We start from the raw sequence: 15,262 nt of genomic DNA, 5'->3' as shown, positions 1-15,262 counted from the left end.
ATTTCTAATCTTGGAAAAGAGTGGGGGGTTTTCTGTCGTAATAGAAGAGTTTTGTGGACTTTTCTGTGTGTGATAGAATATTAATGTTTGTGGGCTTACTGCTTGGGACTTAGAGTTCTTTCTAATACCGCGGAGGGATTTTAGGTAGTGGGATTGTTGAAAAGTTCCATTTCTTTTTGAGCTTTTTTCCTGGCCAGAAGCCCTGGTCTGTATTACTATTTCGCTGCTAACCCATTCATGTCACAAATTGTTTTCTTGTGATGCTTGGCTTGTGACTGTATCTGATTTAATCTGAAATCCTATGGTACGATATGATCACTCCATAGACTTACAATTTTTCTTAGTAAGAAATTTCAGGATATTACAAGAAGTTGAGGCTGATGCTGTACTTTATGGATGGAAATTAATAATAAATAGTTAGAAAATGTCCAGTTGAAAGTGTGTGCTTCAGATAAGACAGAGATGGTATTCTGATTAACTGTTGTTGGTCGTGCTTCATAATACTCCTTGAAAATGGAAGTTCTCTTGGTGAAGTTCCAGTGAGCATAATGTTCTGTCTACCTGAACAAGTCGTGTCAACCAAGACATTCCCCTGTGGCTGCAGCTTCCTCCACCTAGCACTCTTCCTCAGTTAGCCGTATAGCATCAGCTCTCATCTAGTTTTTCTGATGACTCAGTCCTTTACGTAAATCACTGTACATTGGTTCTTGAGCAGGGATGACTACCCTGGGATACAATTGGTGGTTCCTGGTTGCAGTCATCTAGTCTGCTCGAAGGAGCATGAGAATTAGTTCCACTTTATTGTAAGTACGTTAAGTTAGTGTGTGAGTTCAGCAGATGATTCAGCAGCAGCATGGTCATGAGCCCTTGGACAGAAGCTGCTTTTACCACCCTAAAGCGTGCTATCTCTGCTTTTGATTTGGAGCCCTGAAAAATGTAGGTACATCTGCTCTTCAGGACTTCTTGCAAAGGTCTGCGCTCACCTTGGGTGTGAGTGTTCAGGCTGGCAAGGTAGCTGGTCCCTCTAGTTCAGAGATCTACGGGCTGATCAGAAGCTGCCCTGACAGTCTTATGTCATCGTCATCTGTCTGTCCTGCTGTGTCATCCCCCCGGTCTTTCAGGGTGCTATTTTCTCTTTCTGGAGGCTACTCCTTCTACAGCAAGTGTGGCAGAAAGGAAAGCATGACAGCATCCCTCTTCGGAAGCCTGTAAGTTCGTACAGATTTGCTTTGGGTGCACCTTCACTTTGTTGCTCCTGCTGTGGCATGATAATCTCTGACGGAAGTGTGGAGCAGATAGCAGACTGGAGAAAGTTCAATCACGCCAGGGAGAGTCATCACCCAACATCCTTCAGCCTTCTGTGTTTTCCTGAATCACTGCTTTTTTTAAAAGCTGCTACTTTTCATAGAGGTGCAGTTGAAATACCTTTCTATTTAAGAATTTTCACTAGTATTTACAATATTGAAGATGTCCCTGGGTGATACAGTGACTTCACTGGCAAAACTGACTTAAAAAGGTTTCTTAAGAAAGGCTGCTGTTTGCTTCCCCTCAAGTGTGCCACTGCAGATTTAGGGAGCTATGTTGCAAACCAAATGTCTGAAAGATCCACGTTAACAATATCCCCTGTGAAATACTGTGTATCATCCGCTTCCCCTTTCCAGTCTTTTCCTGGTGAAGAGATTTAGGTGGATTGATACAGGACTGAGTCAGCTCTGTTAAAACCCAGCCTGTGGTTCTTGCCAGTTAGGCACTCTGATCAGGCAGTTTCTCCAGAAAAAGTGAGGCTGAATGTTTTTTTATTCTTTTTTTTTTTTATTACTTAGTAATAAACAGAACCAAACCTTACCCGATATTTTTCTCTGAAGAAGCAGGCGGGGAGAGGGAAGTGAGCAAATACGTAGTTTTCCAGGGCTACCTCCAAAATCTCAAAACTCAGGATTAAGAGATAATTTGGGGTGGAAGGGACCTCAGGAGGTCTCTGGTCCAACCTTCTGCTCACAGCAGGGTCAGCTCTGAGGTCTGACCAGCTTGCTCAGGGCTGTCTCCAGTCTGGTCTTGAAAACCTCCAAGGAAAGAGACTGGGCAACCTCTTCTAATATTGGCTGCCCTCATGGGGGAAAAAGTTGACTTTATAAACTCTTAAGTGGATTCAAGACTAGGAAGGGAATGGCCAAGTCAGGGGACCCTTGCTAAGGTGGTAGTTTCAAGGCTTAGATGTGCACGTTTGAGATCTGTGAGTTGAAACATTGCACTTGATCTTTGTGTTCTGGAAAGACAAGAATTTTCTCATTTAGCAATCAAATTTAAAAAAAAAAAAAAAAATCCACGTGTATAAAAGCTTCCATTTCATGTGCAGAAGGGCTTGGATGTCACTGTAGTTTTGGCTGTAGAAGTATTCACATGTAAAACCATTAAATGAAGGGCAGTATTTTTTTTTCTTCTTGCTTCAATATATTGCTCTTTGCCTCATTTTTACCTTGGGAAGAAAACCGTTCTCTGACACTTAGGTTATTTTGATATACAATGCAGGGAGAGAGGGACAGGCTGGAACTGTAAGCCTTCCTCTGAAATACCTGTTTATGAAAAGGGACACGTGCCCTCTTAAGTAAAGGATGTTCTTCGCCATTTTAACTAGTCGTTTTCTCCAGGCCATTATTTATCTTAGCTCATTGGAGAGTTTATTAAATGGCTGCCACAGTTAGTTCTTAAGACTTCAACAGTTCAAGCATGGGTCTTACAAATTTTTTTTGCTAATGAGCTCCTGTTCTCAAATACTTTGAACTTCAGGTGTGCAAAGTTAGTTTCTAAACCTTGTGTATTCAAAACTTCAGTTTTCATGCAGTCTTTGAATATTTTTCATGTAAGTGTGTATCTGCATTTTGGGAATAAATGTGATGAACAGAATACGTATTACTACTTGCATATCAGTAATTTACTTTTAATTAGTCTGCTTAGTGAAATGTAGCTTTAGTATACATGTATGTGGCTTCAACATCACTTGTGAGGTAGTTACATGTATTCTCTACCCAGTGCTCATGCTTCATTCTTTGTGTTGTTATAGAATAGGTAACACTGCTGTATTTTAAGATTTGTTTGCCAGTTAATGTTGAAGTTTTTTGTGCCCCAAATGTTGCTAAAGCAAGCCACTGCAACCCAGAAGTTCACTTTGGTGTTTTCCTGTAGCAGAGTTCAAAAGAGCTGAGCATCAACTTGATGAATTTGTCAGGCTTATTGCTATCAATATAGACAAAAATTAATTTTAGTTTTTAAATGTTTTAGGTAACATTTAAGGAGCTGTTAAAGATAACTGAGCAAATTGGAACAGAATATATATTTGTCATTGTCTTGTAGAGACTGCAGATACTGCTAATTTTAAGATGTTTCGTTATTAATCAATTATATTAAACAGTATGAAAGATGTTAGCAATTAGAATAGTAGTTTTGTAGGTAGAAGTGAAACTGTGTAGTGTCCTGTCAGTTCTGTTCAGGTGTTTCTTTGCAGGCTGTAGGAGAAATGTAAAGAGAGAAAACTCATAGCTTTCACATTTTGGAGTATCCCATTCCAGTCCAAGCAGCGATGAAGCATTGGAATAAGACGCAAAAATCTCCTGCCAGCCTGCAAAAATGGGCATTGCCTGGAAACATATCTCTGCTTCTGAAGTAGTGGGTTCAAAAATAAGCTGCGCAAAACTGATGTCTGCAGAAGACTGTTTGCATTAAATAAACCTGTTGTGATGCCAATTCAGTTTTACTTCTACCATTTAACTTCCATCACAAATTATAGTAATAGAGCCATCCCAAAGTCCAGTGAGTCTTTGTTGTCAGAGTAACACTGTATTTTTCTGTGTCTGATATGTGTCTGCTAGGTTCATCACTTGACAGTCCCAAGGTGTCTGAAAGAGACTGGCCAACTTCAGTTCCATTTATTCCCATATCCATACACTGAGGAACGTATTTGATACGATCTTTTGGCTCGGTTATTGCTGCGTCACTAACATTCTGAAAACACCTACTCTGCCTGTCTTTCCTGAGACTCCTAAAAAACCACATGGAATAAAAACAGTGACAGATTCTTTTAGTGCTACCCAAGCCTGACGTTTTGTTGCTCAGTGTCTTTTCTTTTGCTCTTCATATCTGAGAACTGGTATTTCCTTCAAGTTGCTCGTCTGGAGCATTAACAAATGTGCTCAATGGTGCATCCATACAGCAGGACTCCCTTGGTCGCTTGAGTTTTTCCTAGTTGTCCATGAGTTAGGAGTTCATGAATGATTTTTCATTCTATTGAACCCACAACAAACATTCACAGTTGTCTTTTCTGATGGTCTTACGCATAGAACAGTTTGAGTGTGTCAACCGTGTATTTTAAGTATCCCATAGTTTTTCTCTACTGGGCCTTGGATACCATTATTTTTTTATAGGTAGCAGCTCTTTGTTCCCATGAGTGCCCTTGAGGCAAAAAAGTGCTTTGTACTTCTCTGAATTGCTGCAGCAGAAAATGAAAAGCCACTGAAGAACAGGGGTATTCCTTTTCACAGGAATTGCTGTTATATTGACATACCACAGCTTAGGACTTAAGATCTGATGATACTAATGTAGCCATACGATCTTTAACTACGGCCAGGAAAACTTTCATAAGCAAGTGCCCTCAAAGCCATCTGTTCTACCCTGGCCAGAGTTGTGATCACTTGGAGGCAAGGAAATAGGACTGAATAATAAAGAATTGCAGTTATTGTCTTGTAACACTAACAGATTGTCACTGAAAGGGTTATTCCTGATCTCCTGCCACGCACCCTTCTCCAGGTGTCTAGCTTCAGACTCGTGCTCTAGGTTGTTTGCAGCATGTCTGGTAATTGCAAAGGCCCAGGATGAAGTACTTTGGCTCACTGATAGGATGGAAAACGGTGTTAGTTTTCTTTGAGATTGGTTTGCTGAACCAGCACATGCTGCAGCTTCCCAATTGCTGGACCTGGTACAAGTGGCAGAAGCACACAGAGTGGTGGGAAGAGGTCAGACTAGTACTTTTGGCAGCAGCTGGCCATTAATATAGATGAGATGTAATGCGACACTGCATCTAACTAGAAATAGAAGGCAGAAAATGATTGGCAGTGCATCACTTAGACTAGAAACGTATGAAATGCAGATGATAATCCACAAACTAGGACAGACTAGGTAGATACGGTAGGCAAAGCTTAGAAGAAAGGAATAGAGACCCAGAGGCTGTCTCCTAAAAGCTGCCTATGAAGTCTGTGGCAAAGAATGGACTAGAACCTCTCAAGGAATGTATCCATTCTGTGAGGCAGCCTGAAATGGACTTAATGTTTCTGGAGGTGTTTGGGTTTTTGCAGATTTTCTGGTTTGGGGTTTGTATTTTTTTTTTCCTTCCATAGGCTAGGATTGTACTGGGTATATATTTTGGAGTTGTTTAAAAGTCATGGGGGTCATTCTTAACTCTAGAGGCATGGCAGTATTTTAGCAATGCTTTTGAAGCTGTGAAGGAAGTGATTGCTTTAGCGGTATTTCAGCCTACAGGGAAGGCTGTTTGCTTGCTTGAGCTGTCATGCCTTCTCCATACCATTTCAGAATTCTAAAAGCTGAACTTTGTTTCTTAAAGTGTGCTTGACTTTTACAAGATCTTTTTATGCCCCGCTAGGGTTTTGTGTCCACTCTCAACAGGAAAACGCTTCATTGTGGTAGGCTCCACTGCAATATATTTTGGAGCATTTAGTTACAGAATTGTTGAAGTTGGAAGGGACATCTGGAGATAATCAAGACCAACCTGTTGCTCAAAGCGGGGTCAGCTAGAGTAGGTTGCCAGGACCGTTGCCAGTCTGGTTTTGTATACCTGAGTGCAGACACCGCAACCTCTCTGGGCAACGTGTTCCCGTGTTTCCTCACTCTTACAGTGAAAAAAGCTTTTCCTTGTGTTTTAATGTATTTCAGTTTGTGCCCATTGACTCTTGTCACTGGATGCCATTGAGAAGAGACTGACTCAGTCTTCTGTACACCCATCCATCAGATATTTATGCACATGGATCAGATCCTCCTGAGCCATCTCTTCTCCAGGCTGAACAGTCCAGGTTCTCTCAGCCTCTCCTCGTATGTCAGATGGTCCAGTCCCTCAGTCACCTTTGTGGCCCCTTTCTGGCGTTGCTTCATTCTGTCCATGTCTCTCTTGAAATGGGAGAGCCCAGCACTGGACACAGTACAGATCTGTGGAGAAGGACCTGGGGGTCCTGGTGGACACAGAGTTGGCCAGGAGCCAGCCATGTGCTCCTGTGACAAAGTCCCCCAGCACCCTGGGCTGCATTCGGAGCACTGCCAGCAGGTCGAGAGAGGTGATCCTGCCCCTCTGCTCAGCCCTGGGGAGGCACATCCAGAGCGCTGGGTCCAGGGCTGGGCTCCCCCTGGGACAAGAGAGACGTGGACAGGCTGGAGTGAGTCCAGCAAAGGCCACAAGGATGCCTGAGGGTCTGGAGCACCTGAGATGTGAGGAAGGGCTGGGAGAGCTGGGGCTGTTCAGCCTGGAGAGGAGAGGGTTCAGGGGGTTCTTATCCTTGGGTATAGATGTCTGATGGGGGAGTAGGGATGAGGGAACCAGACTGCTCTCAGTGGTGACCAGGGGCAGGACAAGAGAAAATGGGCTCGCATTGAAAATCAGGAAATTCCAGTTAAATGTAAGAAAAAAACTTTTTTTTTTTTTTTTTATTTTTATTTTAAGGGTGATCAGAGAATAGATCAGGTTGTCCAAGGAGGTTGGAGAGTCTCCATCCCTGGGGGTATATAAAACCTGACTGGATGAGATCCTGAGCAGCCTGTTGTAGGTGACCCTGCTTTGAGCACAGGGTTGAACTTAGACAGTCTCCAGGTGTGCCTTGCAACCCCAACTGTTTTAGGAATATTATATTCCAGATGTGGTTTCACCAGTGCTGGTTGCCCTTCTTAATGCAACACAGGATGCTGTTGGCCTTCTTTGTCACATTGCTGCTTGTGTTCAAGTGTCTACCAGGACCTCCAGATCATTCTCTACAAAGCTACTTTCCAGCTGGTTGGAACCCAGCCTGTACTGGTGCCTGTAGTAGGAGATGATTCCTCCACACGTGAAGGACTTTGCCTTTCTGTGTTGAACTTCATGAGGTTTCTGCTGGCCTGTTTCTGCAGCCTGTTGAGGTCCCTCTGACTGGCAGCGCACTCATCCACTACTCCTCCCAATGTTGTGTTGGCTGCAAACGTGCTGAGGGTGCGCTTTGTCCCGTTGTCCAGGTCCCTAATGAAGATGCTGGACAGTAATAGCCCCAGCCTCAACCCCTGGGCTCTGTCACTGACATCCAGCTGGACTTTGCTGCTTATCACAACCCTCTGAGCTGGGCTATGCAGCAAGTTTCATCTGCATCCCTGCTTGTCCAGGCTGTGCTTCATCATTTTGTCTGCGAGGGTGTTACAGGAGATGGCGTGAAAAGCCTTGCTGGAGTGAAGTCAAGCAGCATCCCCTGCGTTCCCCTCATCCACCATGCCTATCCTCTCATCAAGGGAGGCTCTCGGGCTGCTCAGGCATGATTTCCCTTTTGTAAATCCACACTGACTGCTCCCATTGCCTCCTTGTCCTCCTTCGTGGGCTGGGAAATGGTTTCCAGGAGGGTTTGCTCCATCACCTGCCTGGGGGTGGGGGTGAGGCTGTCCAGCCTGGAGTTCTCTGGATGCTCATCCTTGAAGAGGGGAATTATGTCTTTTCCATCCTGAAAACTTGTAAAGAAACTTCCAAGTGGGACTGAAACAACAGGCTCCAACATTTGTATATAAATCACATAAAAATCTGTGCACGTGCACGCGTATGTAAAACCATACAAGGTATATATGGATCCGGAGGATGGCTTCAGGGCAGAGGTTAGAGCGGACCCTGTTCTGCTTGTTGAGGATTTCAGCATAGGAAACCTGCTCTTCCAAATTGAGGTGGGGAGTTGGTGGTTCCCCTTTACACAAGGCTCGTGGACCAACAGGCCTCCTACAGGTCATTCTGGCTGTTGGCAAATCCCTAACACTGGCTGAAAGCAAAGCTGTACTTTGGGGGTTGGGTTTTTTTTCTCGTGAGGGCAGAGCTGCTGCCGTTACACCATGCTAGATTCTGTTTGATTGAACTCATGCTATCCTTAATTCACGGTAAAGTGAATGCTACCTTTCCCTCAGAACCCCTGCCCTATCTGGTGTTGTAAAGAAAGCATTTTTGCTTTTCCACAAGTTCTCTTGTGTTTTGAATTGCAGTTATTTTTCTGGACACAAGTATAATTGTACCATGAGCCTCTTCTCACTGATCATCCTGATTTCTTCAGTTTTGGAGGCACGGCTTCCTGATGCTCCTGTTATCCCTGGTTTATACACTTGTTTTTCTTCATTCCTTTCCTTCTGACTTGAGGCCTTTGCCCAGAACTTTCCTTCCCAGGTTGGGCTGGGGTAAAGCAGGTGAATGGCCAAGGAGGGGCTCCACCCGCCCCATGCGTGGGCCAGCCAGAATTCCCCAGTGGATTTCCACTGCAAAGCCGAGATGAGCAACTACTGATCTATATGCATAAACTGTTTTCCAACGGTGACCCCCCTTGAAATGCCTCTGTTACATCAAAAAATAACTGGGGAGGCGGAGAGTGGTTATTTAGCCTTAACAATAGTGTTAGTACTGGGTTAGAGAGAAACCGGCCATGAGTAAGTGCAGATTGTATCTTGGAAAGAGGTTTTTTTTGTCAGCGGGAGAGCTGGCTTGTGTAGAAGCCTTCCAATAATAATGCGTTTTCATGGTTGGGCAGAAAGAACAGTTTTAAGATGGCATTTGCAGAATTTATTGTTTACTAAGTAACATGTTTTATCCCTCAGAATAGATTATCTTCAGGGCTTTCTAGGACATTAAATCCAGTTCTCTGTTCCTATGAGGGCAGTAATTTCTGGAATAATCTTTCATCATAAGTCATGGGGATACTTTTTCCCTTCTTATCTTTACCAGCCCTGGTTCTGCTTTCCTCTTTCCATCTCAGAGCAACTCGGTATTCGAGTCACTTGATTTTGGTGAGAGCAGTCTGTGTTGTAACGATGAGTCATTATTTGGATGCAAAGTATACTGATACTATCCTTCTGCCAAGTGTACTGATACTACTCTGTTAGGTCAATACTTTGTTAAAAGGGGACCCTGGAATTCCAGGGACCCTTGCATGAGGGTCCACAGCTTGCTTCCTGGTCTCGGTTGAGGCTGGATGTATTTGCAGAGTACTTCATAGCCTGGCAGAGGCTGCCATGTAACGAGGGTGGGAAGGCTGCACAACCCACAGACTGCACAGCAGTGTCTCTGTGCTGCCCGGGTGAATTGCTTACCATTGCTCTTTTGCTTTTCCTAGATTGTGCAGTTCAGCTTTAGTTACGTTTCTGTTATGGCCTCTTTGGGAGATAAAGGTTCCTCTTGCTGCTAATGGTGGCTATAATCTGCATTTGCAGTGCTCATTTCTTTCATATTTGTTATGAGAGAATTATTAAGGAAGACTTAGTCCTTATTTTAAAACTTTCCAAGATACTTCTGAGTGATGTTTGTCTTTCCCTTATTTTTTCCTTGCACTGAACATGCCGTTATTGTCTGCCTTACTCTCAGCATTGTCTGCCAGAAATAGAATTGAATTTGTTTGATTTCCCACCTGTGATTGCTGCAATGAATACGCTAAGACTTTGTTAATTTGCACTAATAATTGTGTATTACCTATTATGCATTACCCAGTTTTGCAAGTTTATCAGACAAACAAAACATACCAAATAGAGATCAGTCATTGCTGGCTGATTTTGATATTCAACTTTAGCTCAGTATGTGCTAATAATATTGTACACTGGAATTTTTTAAGATAATCTTTGCAAAGAAAGATTTTTAAACTGTCGTCATTAGCGAAACTTCCTATGGCATTGTGCAGCATTTTGCAAAAATGTTTTTAGTGCTTACCCGCTTAACATGAGTTTCAGTTTACTTAATTGTACAGATATGATTTCTCTTGGCTTTTTTGTGCAGTACTGCCTTTTAAAGCTAATACTGCCTAAAAAGCTATTTCTTGCAAGTCAGCAGTGATACCACACATAACTAAATAGTAAGCATGAGAAAAATAGACACTAGTATCTCCACCTGAAGACAGTGTATATATTCGATATTTTCATTAGGCTATACAGTGTTAGGAGAGCAAAACTTCTTGTCTGTTGTATCTTCTATCCACCCTTCAGGCAAATATTCAAGATGTGTTTTTACCTCTGTATACTGCTTTCTGCTTGACACAGGCAAATATATTTTGAGTTTTTATTTGTACATTGTAGACTCTCATAAAACGTAAGCAGACATGTAAGTGGATTGTGGTCATTGATTCCTAAGAAGGTGTATTTCTTCTCACTTTGAAGAGCTGCTGATGAAAAGAACTTTATAATTACACAGAATTTTTTAAATTTTAGTTTTTGCTTCGCTACATAGCTAGGCCAGATATTTTGGGTGGAAGTGGCTTGTGCAAGTGACTGCTTGGCCTTATGAGATGAAGAAAAGGAGAAGGAAAATGCTTTAGAAAATCTTGGAATAATAGTACAAGTTTTTACGTGAGTTTAAATTTACCAATTTCTAACATAATATCTTGTTTTGATTTTGCGTATAATTCTGGGTGTACAGATTTTGCAACTCTAGTAGGAGTACAATCTAGGTATAGTATTATGCATACACACAAGTATCTATTGTGAATGTGCAAACTGAAGTTTTCCATATTATTTCTTGGCCAAATGCAGGCAGTTTTTCATGAAGACAGCATTTTATATTATGTAATATAACAATATCCATGATACCAAACAGTATCTCTGTTTCCAGAAGGTGCCAGGGAAAGGGGTACTGCAGCTCTCTGAAGTAAGAAGTCAGTCTTCCTAACTTTGAAAAAAACACTTCATTAGGTCTGTTCCTGAAAATAGTTGAAACATTTGCTTGAATTTTCAAAACAAATGAGGTTTGCATGTCTGACATGCAAATTTCATCCTAGGAGGTTAAAGATTGACAAAGTTATAAGCAAGGGAAAGCAGAATTTTATGAAAGAAGACGTATGTTCTGATTATAAATGTAAGGTTACCAAATATGGCAGGCCAAAGGATGTCCCTGTTACATAAAGATTGTTGCGGACATCTCTTTTTTTTTTCTGTATTTCAAAAAATATATTTGTTTTGTAGGCTGTGATCATATTAATTTGTGTTACAAACGTACTTGGGAAGAAAGTCTGCCTTGCAAAATAATTTTTGCTGTTTTTTTCTTTTTTCCTCACAGCTGGATTAGATGTTAACATTAAATTGCTTTTTCCTTTTGTTCTATGAGGAGTTCTCATTGTGGTTTGTGGTTACCTTTTAAAAGTGTGTACCTTAATTTAAATAGAACAGGGAATTTGTGTATTGCATATCATGCAGTTTCAAATAGGAAGAATAATTTCTCTTAAACTGTGCTTCCACTGCCAATGTAATCTGGCATATACCTTGGTTGTGGAAAAGGGGATTTAGTATACGGAGTTAGATCAGAGCTGGATCTGTTAAAAACTAACCTATTACTGCTGTTAGTTTTCAGTTTTGTGTCAGCATGAAGGAAGAATTGGAAATGAACAGGTAGTGATGGAGAGAAAGTAGCATTGCCCCATCTGGCAATAGCACTGATTTATGCCATACTAAGCTGATTGTGGAATTGTAATACTATTTTCAGAATGAATTGTTTTGCTTTATTTTATACCTTCATCAACTCAATTATTGCATCACAAAATGGGCAGTTCTTCCAATTATTCTTGCTGAAATAGAGCAGCAATATTGATACATAAAGGAGAAAATGAATACTATTTACCTTAAATTGCTTCAGCGTTTGTGGTGCTTTATTTGTAAATATATTATTTGCAGTGACTTGCTTTGTATCAGTTGAATTACTGAATTGTGTTTGTGCAGGTTCAACATAGAAAAAATAATTTCCTGTGTTTTCTTTTTTAGCCTTCTGTTGAGTCTTCAAGCCCAGGTAAATATTTTTAATATTTCCTAAACTTCTGAGGGAAGAGGGCACCCTTGAAAAATTATTTTTGCTGGTCTCTTCCAGCAAATATCCTTAGTAATCTAAGGATATAATTTGATGAATAGATTGGTGGCGGTACTGGTTTAAGTAGTCACTGCTTTCTTCCAGTCTGTACCAGCACAAGTTTCTAAATGGTAAAATACACTGGGGAAATACGATTCTTGTCTTTGCAAGAGCTGCACGAACACGTGTTCAGGAATGCTGATGTCCTAAGGAGCACAATGTGAGCGAGTGCTGGGGACATGGAAGAGATCACTTTACACCGCGATACAATTACCGTCCCGCTAGGCATGGCTACCTGTTGGAGTTAGAGTTAAATACAAAGTCAAAAGTTAAGGCACTATGTGCTCTCAATTAATAGATATACCGTTGCTCTATGTTTTTATGCATAATAGCATCAAGAACAAAAGCAGCAGGAAAAGCAGTATTTTTTTACCTCATTGGATTACTAAAAATGAGGGGTTTCATGACTTCTATTTTTAAAGCTAGTTATTTTCTAATATTCCAGTATCCCAGAGCTACTGGCTATCTAGTAATCAGCCTAAGTCTAAATTATGAATATCTGGGGGTTTTTTGTTCACTTTGGTACCACAGTACTTAGTGTTATTTATTTCCAAGGTTTTTGGCATCCTACTAGTGGAAAAGCTTTCCAGTAGTTACTTTAGCTGGACTGCCATTGTCTCTTGAGCTCTTACTTCTTTCAGAGAAACAATCAATTGCTTTAACGCTTAAAACTACAAAGTATAGTTAGCACTTACAGTCAACCCCTCCCTCTTGCACCCTTAGCGTGGGTACACTCTTCAAGCTTTGGAAAACGGAATTTAGATTGTCCACAGAGACAAATGGAAAAATGTTAGCAGGGTTAGAATTAGAAATCAGGTATTGCTGAATTACATAAAATGCTGCATCTGCCAAACCATTCATCCATTCATTTATTTTTCATTGTCATAAAATATAACCAGACTTCTTTACAAAGAACTGTGAAAAAACTGTGTGGGGAAAAATAACTAAGGATTCTGCATCATAAATAAATCTGCATAACTGAAGCTTACTTTAAGTTTAAATTTTGGAAAAGTCATTAGACTGTCTTTGTAGTTGTAAACAAGAAAGCTTTCAAAGTATAAAGGAAAAAACTGCCCTGAGTTTATATTTTATGAGTATTTCTGCTCCCAGTAGAATGCTTGATTCAGACAGGTTTACGATTATTTAAGAATTCAGTCTTCAAAAACTGAGCATTTTACAAACATTTAACTAGGGTCCCGATGTCCAGATATATAGTACTTTGAGAACTGGCTGGTTAAACAGTATCTCCTGGTTCTTTTTTCCATGATCTCTTACTACCCAAAGGACAGCTTTCACAGTACTCTGAATAATGAGATTGGCTTTCCCTAAGATAAATGATTGAGGGATTTTGAAGGTATTTTAATTTCTGAGTATAATTTGAGTATTAAAATGTCACCAAAATAAAAAATTAAACTCTGTGAGGCCATGATCTAACTAAAAACATTCTTTAAAATGTTTTCTATCAGGAGGTTCAGCAACATCTGATGACCATGAATTTGATCCATCAGCTGATATGCTGGTGCATGACTTTGATGATGAACGGACATTAGAAGAGGAGGAAATGATGGAAGGAGAAACAAACTTCAATTCTGAAATAGAGGATCTTAACAGGGTAGGTAGCCTTAAGTAGTCATAAAAATAACCACAGCCCACAGTCTCACACAAAACATATGGAGGTTTTTCCCCTTATATTTGGAATTAAAAAAAACCACCCCTAAAACACTAATAGGCAAATAATATAGACGGGGGAAAGGGGCTGAGCTAAATTTGCAGTTCTCAAAAGTTGGGAAAAGGAAACTGGTACACAAATACTTAATAATGTATAACGCTGTGCTTGTTTAGTTTCTTTTTGCATATATGTGCTGGTATAGTATTTGCATTTTAGAGCTAATATAAGTTAAAGTACTCTCTGACTAAACTTGTATATTCCAGTGTTGTTATTTTCTAAAGCACTTGCACTTCATTAGTGCATATAGATTTTCATTTTTTAAAAACTCCCATAATTTTACGTTTCTTTTGCATTTTTATACAATCGTTTGTATAATACTTTAGTGGAGCATATGGGAGTATCTTCATTTTTAAGGTAGAGGAAATGGAGATGCAGATGAAATGATTGGCTCAAAGCAAAGAGTAGTCAGCAGAGCTGGGATCAGAACTCACAATTATTGTTAATAGTGATATTAGTGATATTAGAAATAAATCTTAAAATGTGTATCTTCTGAAATAATTGCATATAAGATTTATTTGGCATTTTGAGGTTATGCTGTCACTTATGTATTGTCTTAAATTACTTCTCAGGCAGGAATAATATTCTTAAATTACAAACTAGGTCCATTATAAATGCCAAGTAATTTAGATACTGTCTATGGCCTCATTGGCTGAAAAGGCTTCCAGAACAGATCATTAACGATTCTCAGATGCATATTCGATGTACAAATCCTATTTAGTATAAGTGATTATGCCAATATGACTTTAAATTAATTTAGTGCGTTTAAACTACATTTTGGGTGTAAATGATAATTACTTTCTGGTAATTTCAGGTTTGATATTACATGGTAAACATAAAGATAAATAAATAGTTTGTGAATCTAAATATGCTTCATCTAGACTAAATGAGAAATGGAGCTCCACATGTATGTCATGTGGTTTTTAAGTTGAAAATATGTTTTTTCCCCCTCATATTTTGTGAAGAGTCAACATCTGGTTGTGTAATTCTATCACCACATTACAATGCTTCGTTTATAACTCTATTTCAGCCATCAGTTTATTCCCTCATATCTTGGTTGTTGGGGCTGCAAGTTTATAATTTCTCCATGTGTTGGCTTTTTTGCTATCAGGACAGTGAGCAATGGTATAACTTAGATTCACATTGCTCCATGCGCTACTCTTCTCTGCAGGATGCTTTTACAGCCTGGTGGAGAATCTTACGGTCAGTTTGTATGTGTATTGCAGGTAGGGCTTTTACTGAGTTTCAGATGCTTCCATGCCAGCAGGATCTTGCTAGAGACCTGTGGTTACTTCTAGTTGTGGGATAGCGGCTGCACATCAAGGCTTACTTTTATCTCTTTTTTTTTTTTTCCAGTCATGGATGATAGGCAATCTGAATCTTAAAACTATGGTCAA

General features: G+C 40.3%; 1 protein-coding gene across 1 annotated transcript in view; it reads left to right on the top strand.

The window, feature by feature from the left end:
- Positions 1–11,994: 11,994 nt before the first annotated feature.
- The window catches only part of MIER1 (mesoderm induction early response 1, transcriptional regulator), a 22,264-nt gene continuing 18,996 nt past the window's right edge, over positions 11,995–15,262 (top strand). Inside the window, exons 1-2 of the mRNA XM_009575183.1 lie at positions 11,995–12,022; positions 13,606–13,751. Coding sequence (XP_009573478.1) covers positions 13,653–13,751 — 99 coding nt within the window. The 5' untranslated portion in view covers positions 11,995–12,022; positions 13,606–13,652. The remainder of the gene's footprint in view (positions 12,023–13,605; positions 13,752–15,262) is intronic.

Source organism: Fulmarus glacialis, unplaced genomic scaffold (assembly GCF_000690835.1).
Source record: "Fulmarus glacialis isolate BGI_N327 unplaced genomic scaffold, ASM69083v1 scaffold12263, whole genome shotgun sequence".
Classification (NCBI taxonomy): domain Eukaryota; kingdom Metazoa; phylum Chordata; class Aves; order Procellariiformes; family Procellariidae; genus Fulmarus; species Fulmarus glacialis.
This window is presented reverse-complemented; position numbering and strand designations above follow the sequence as displayed.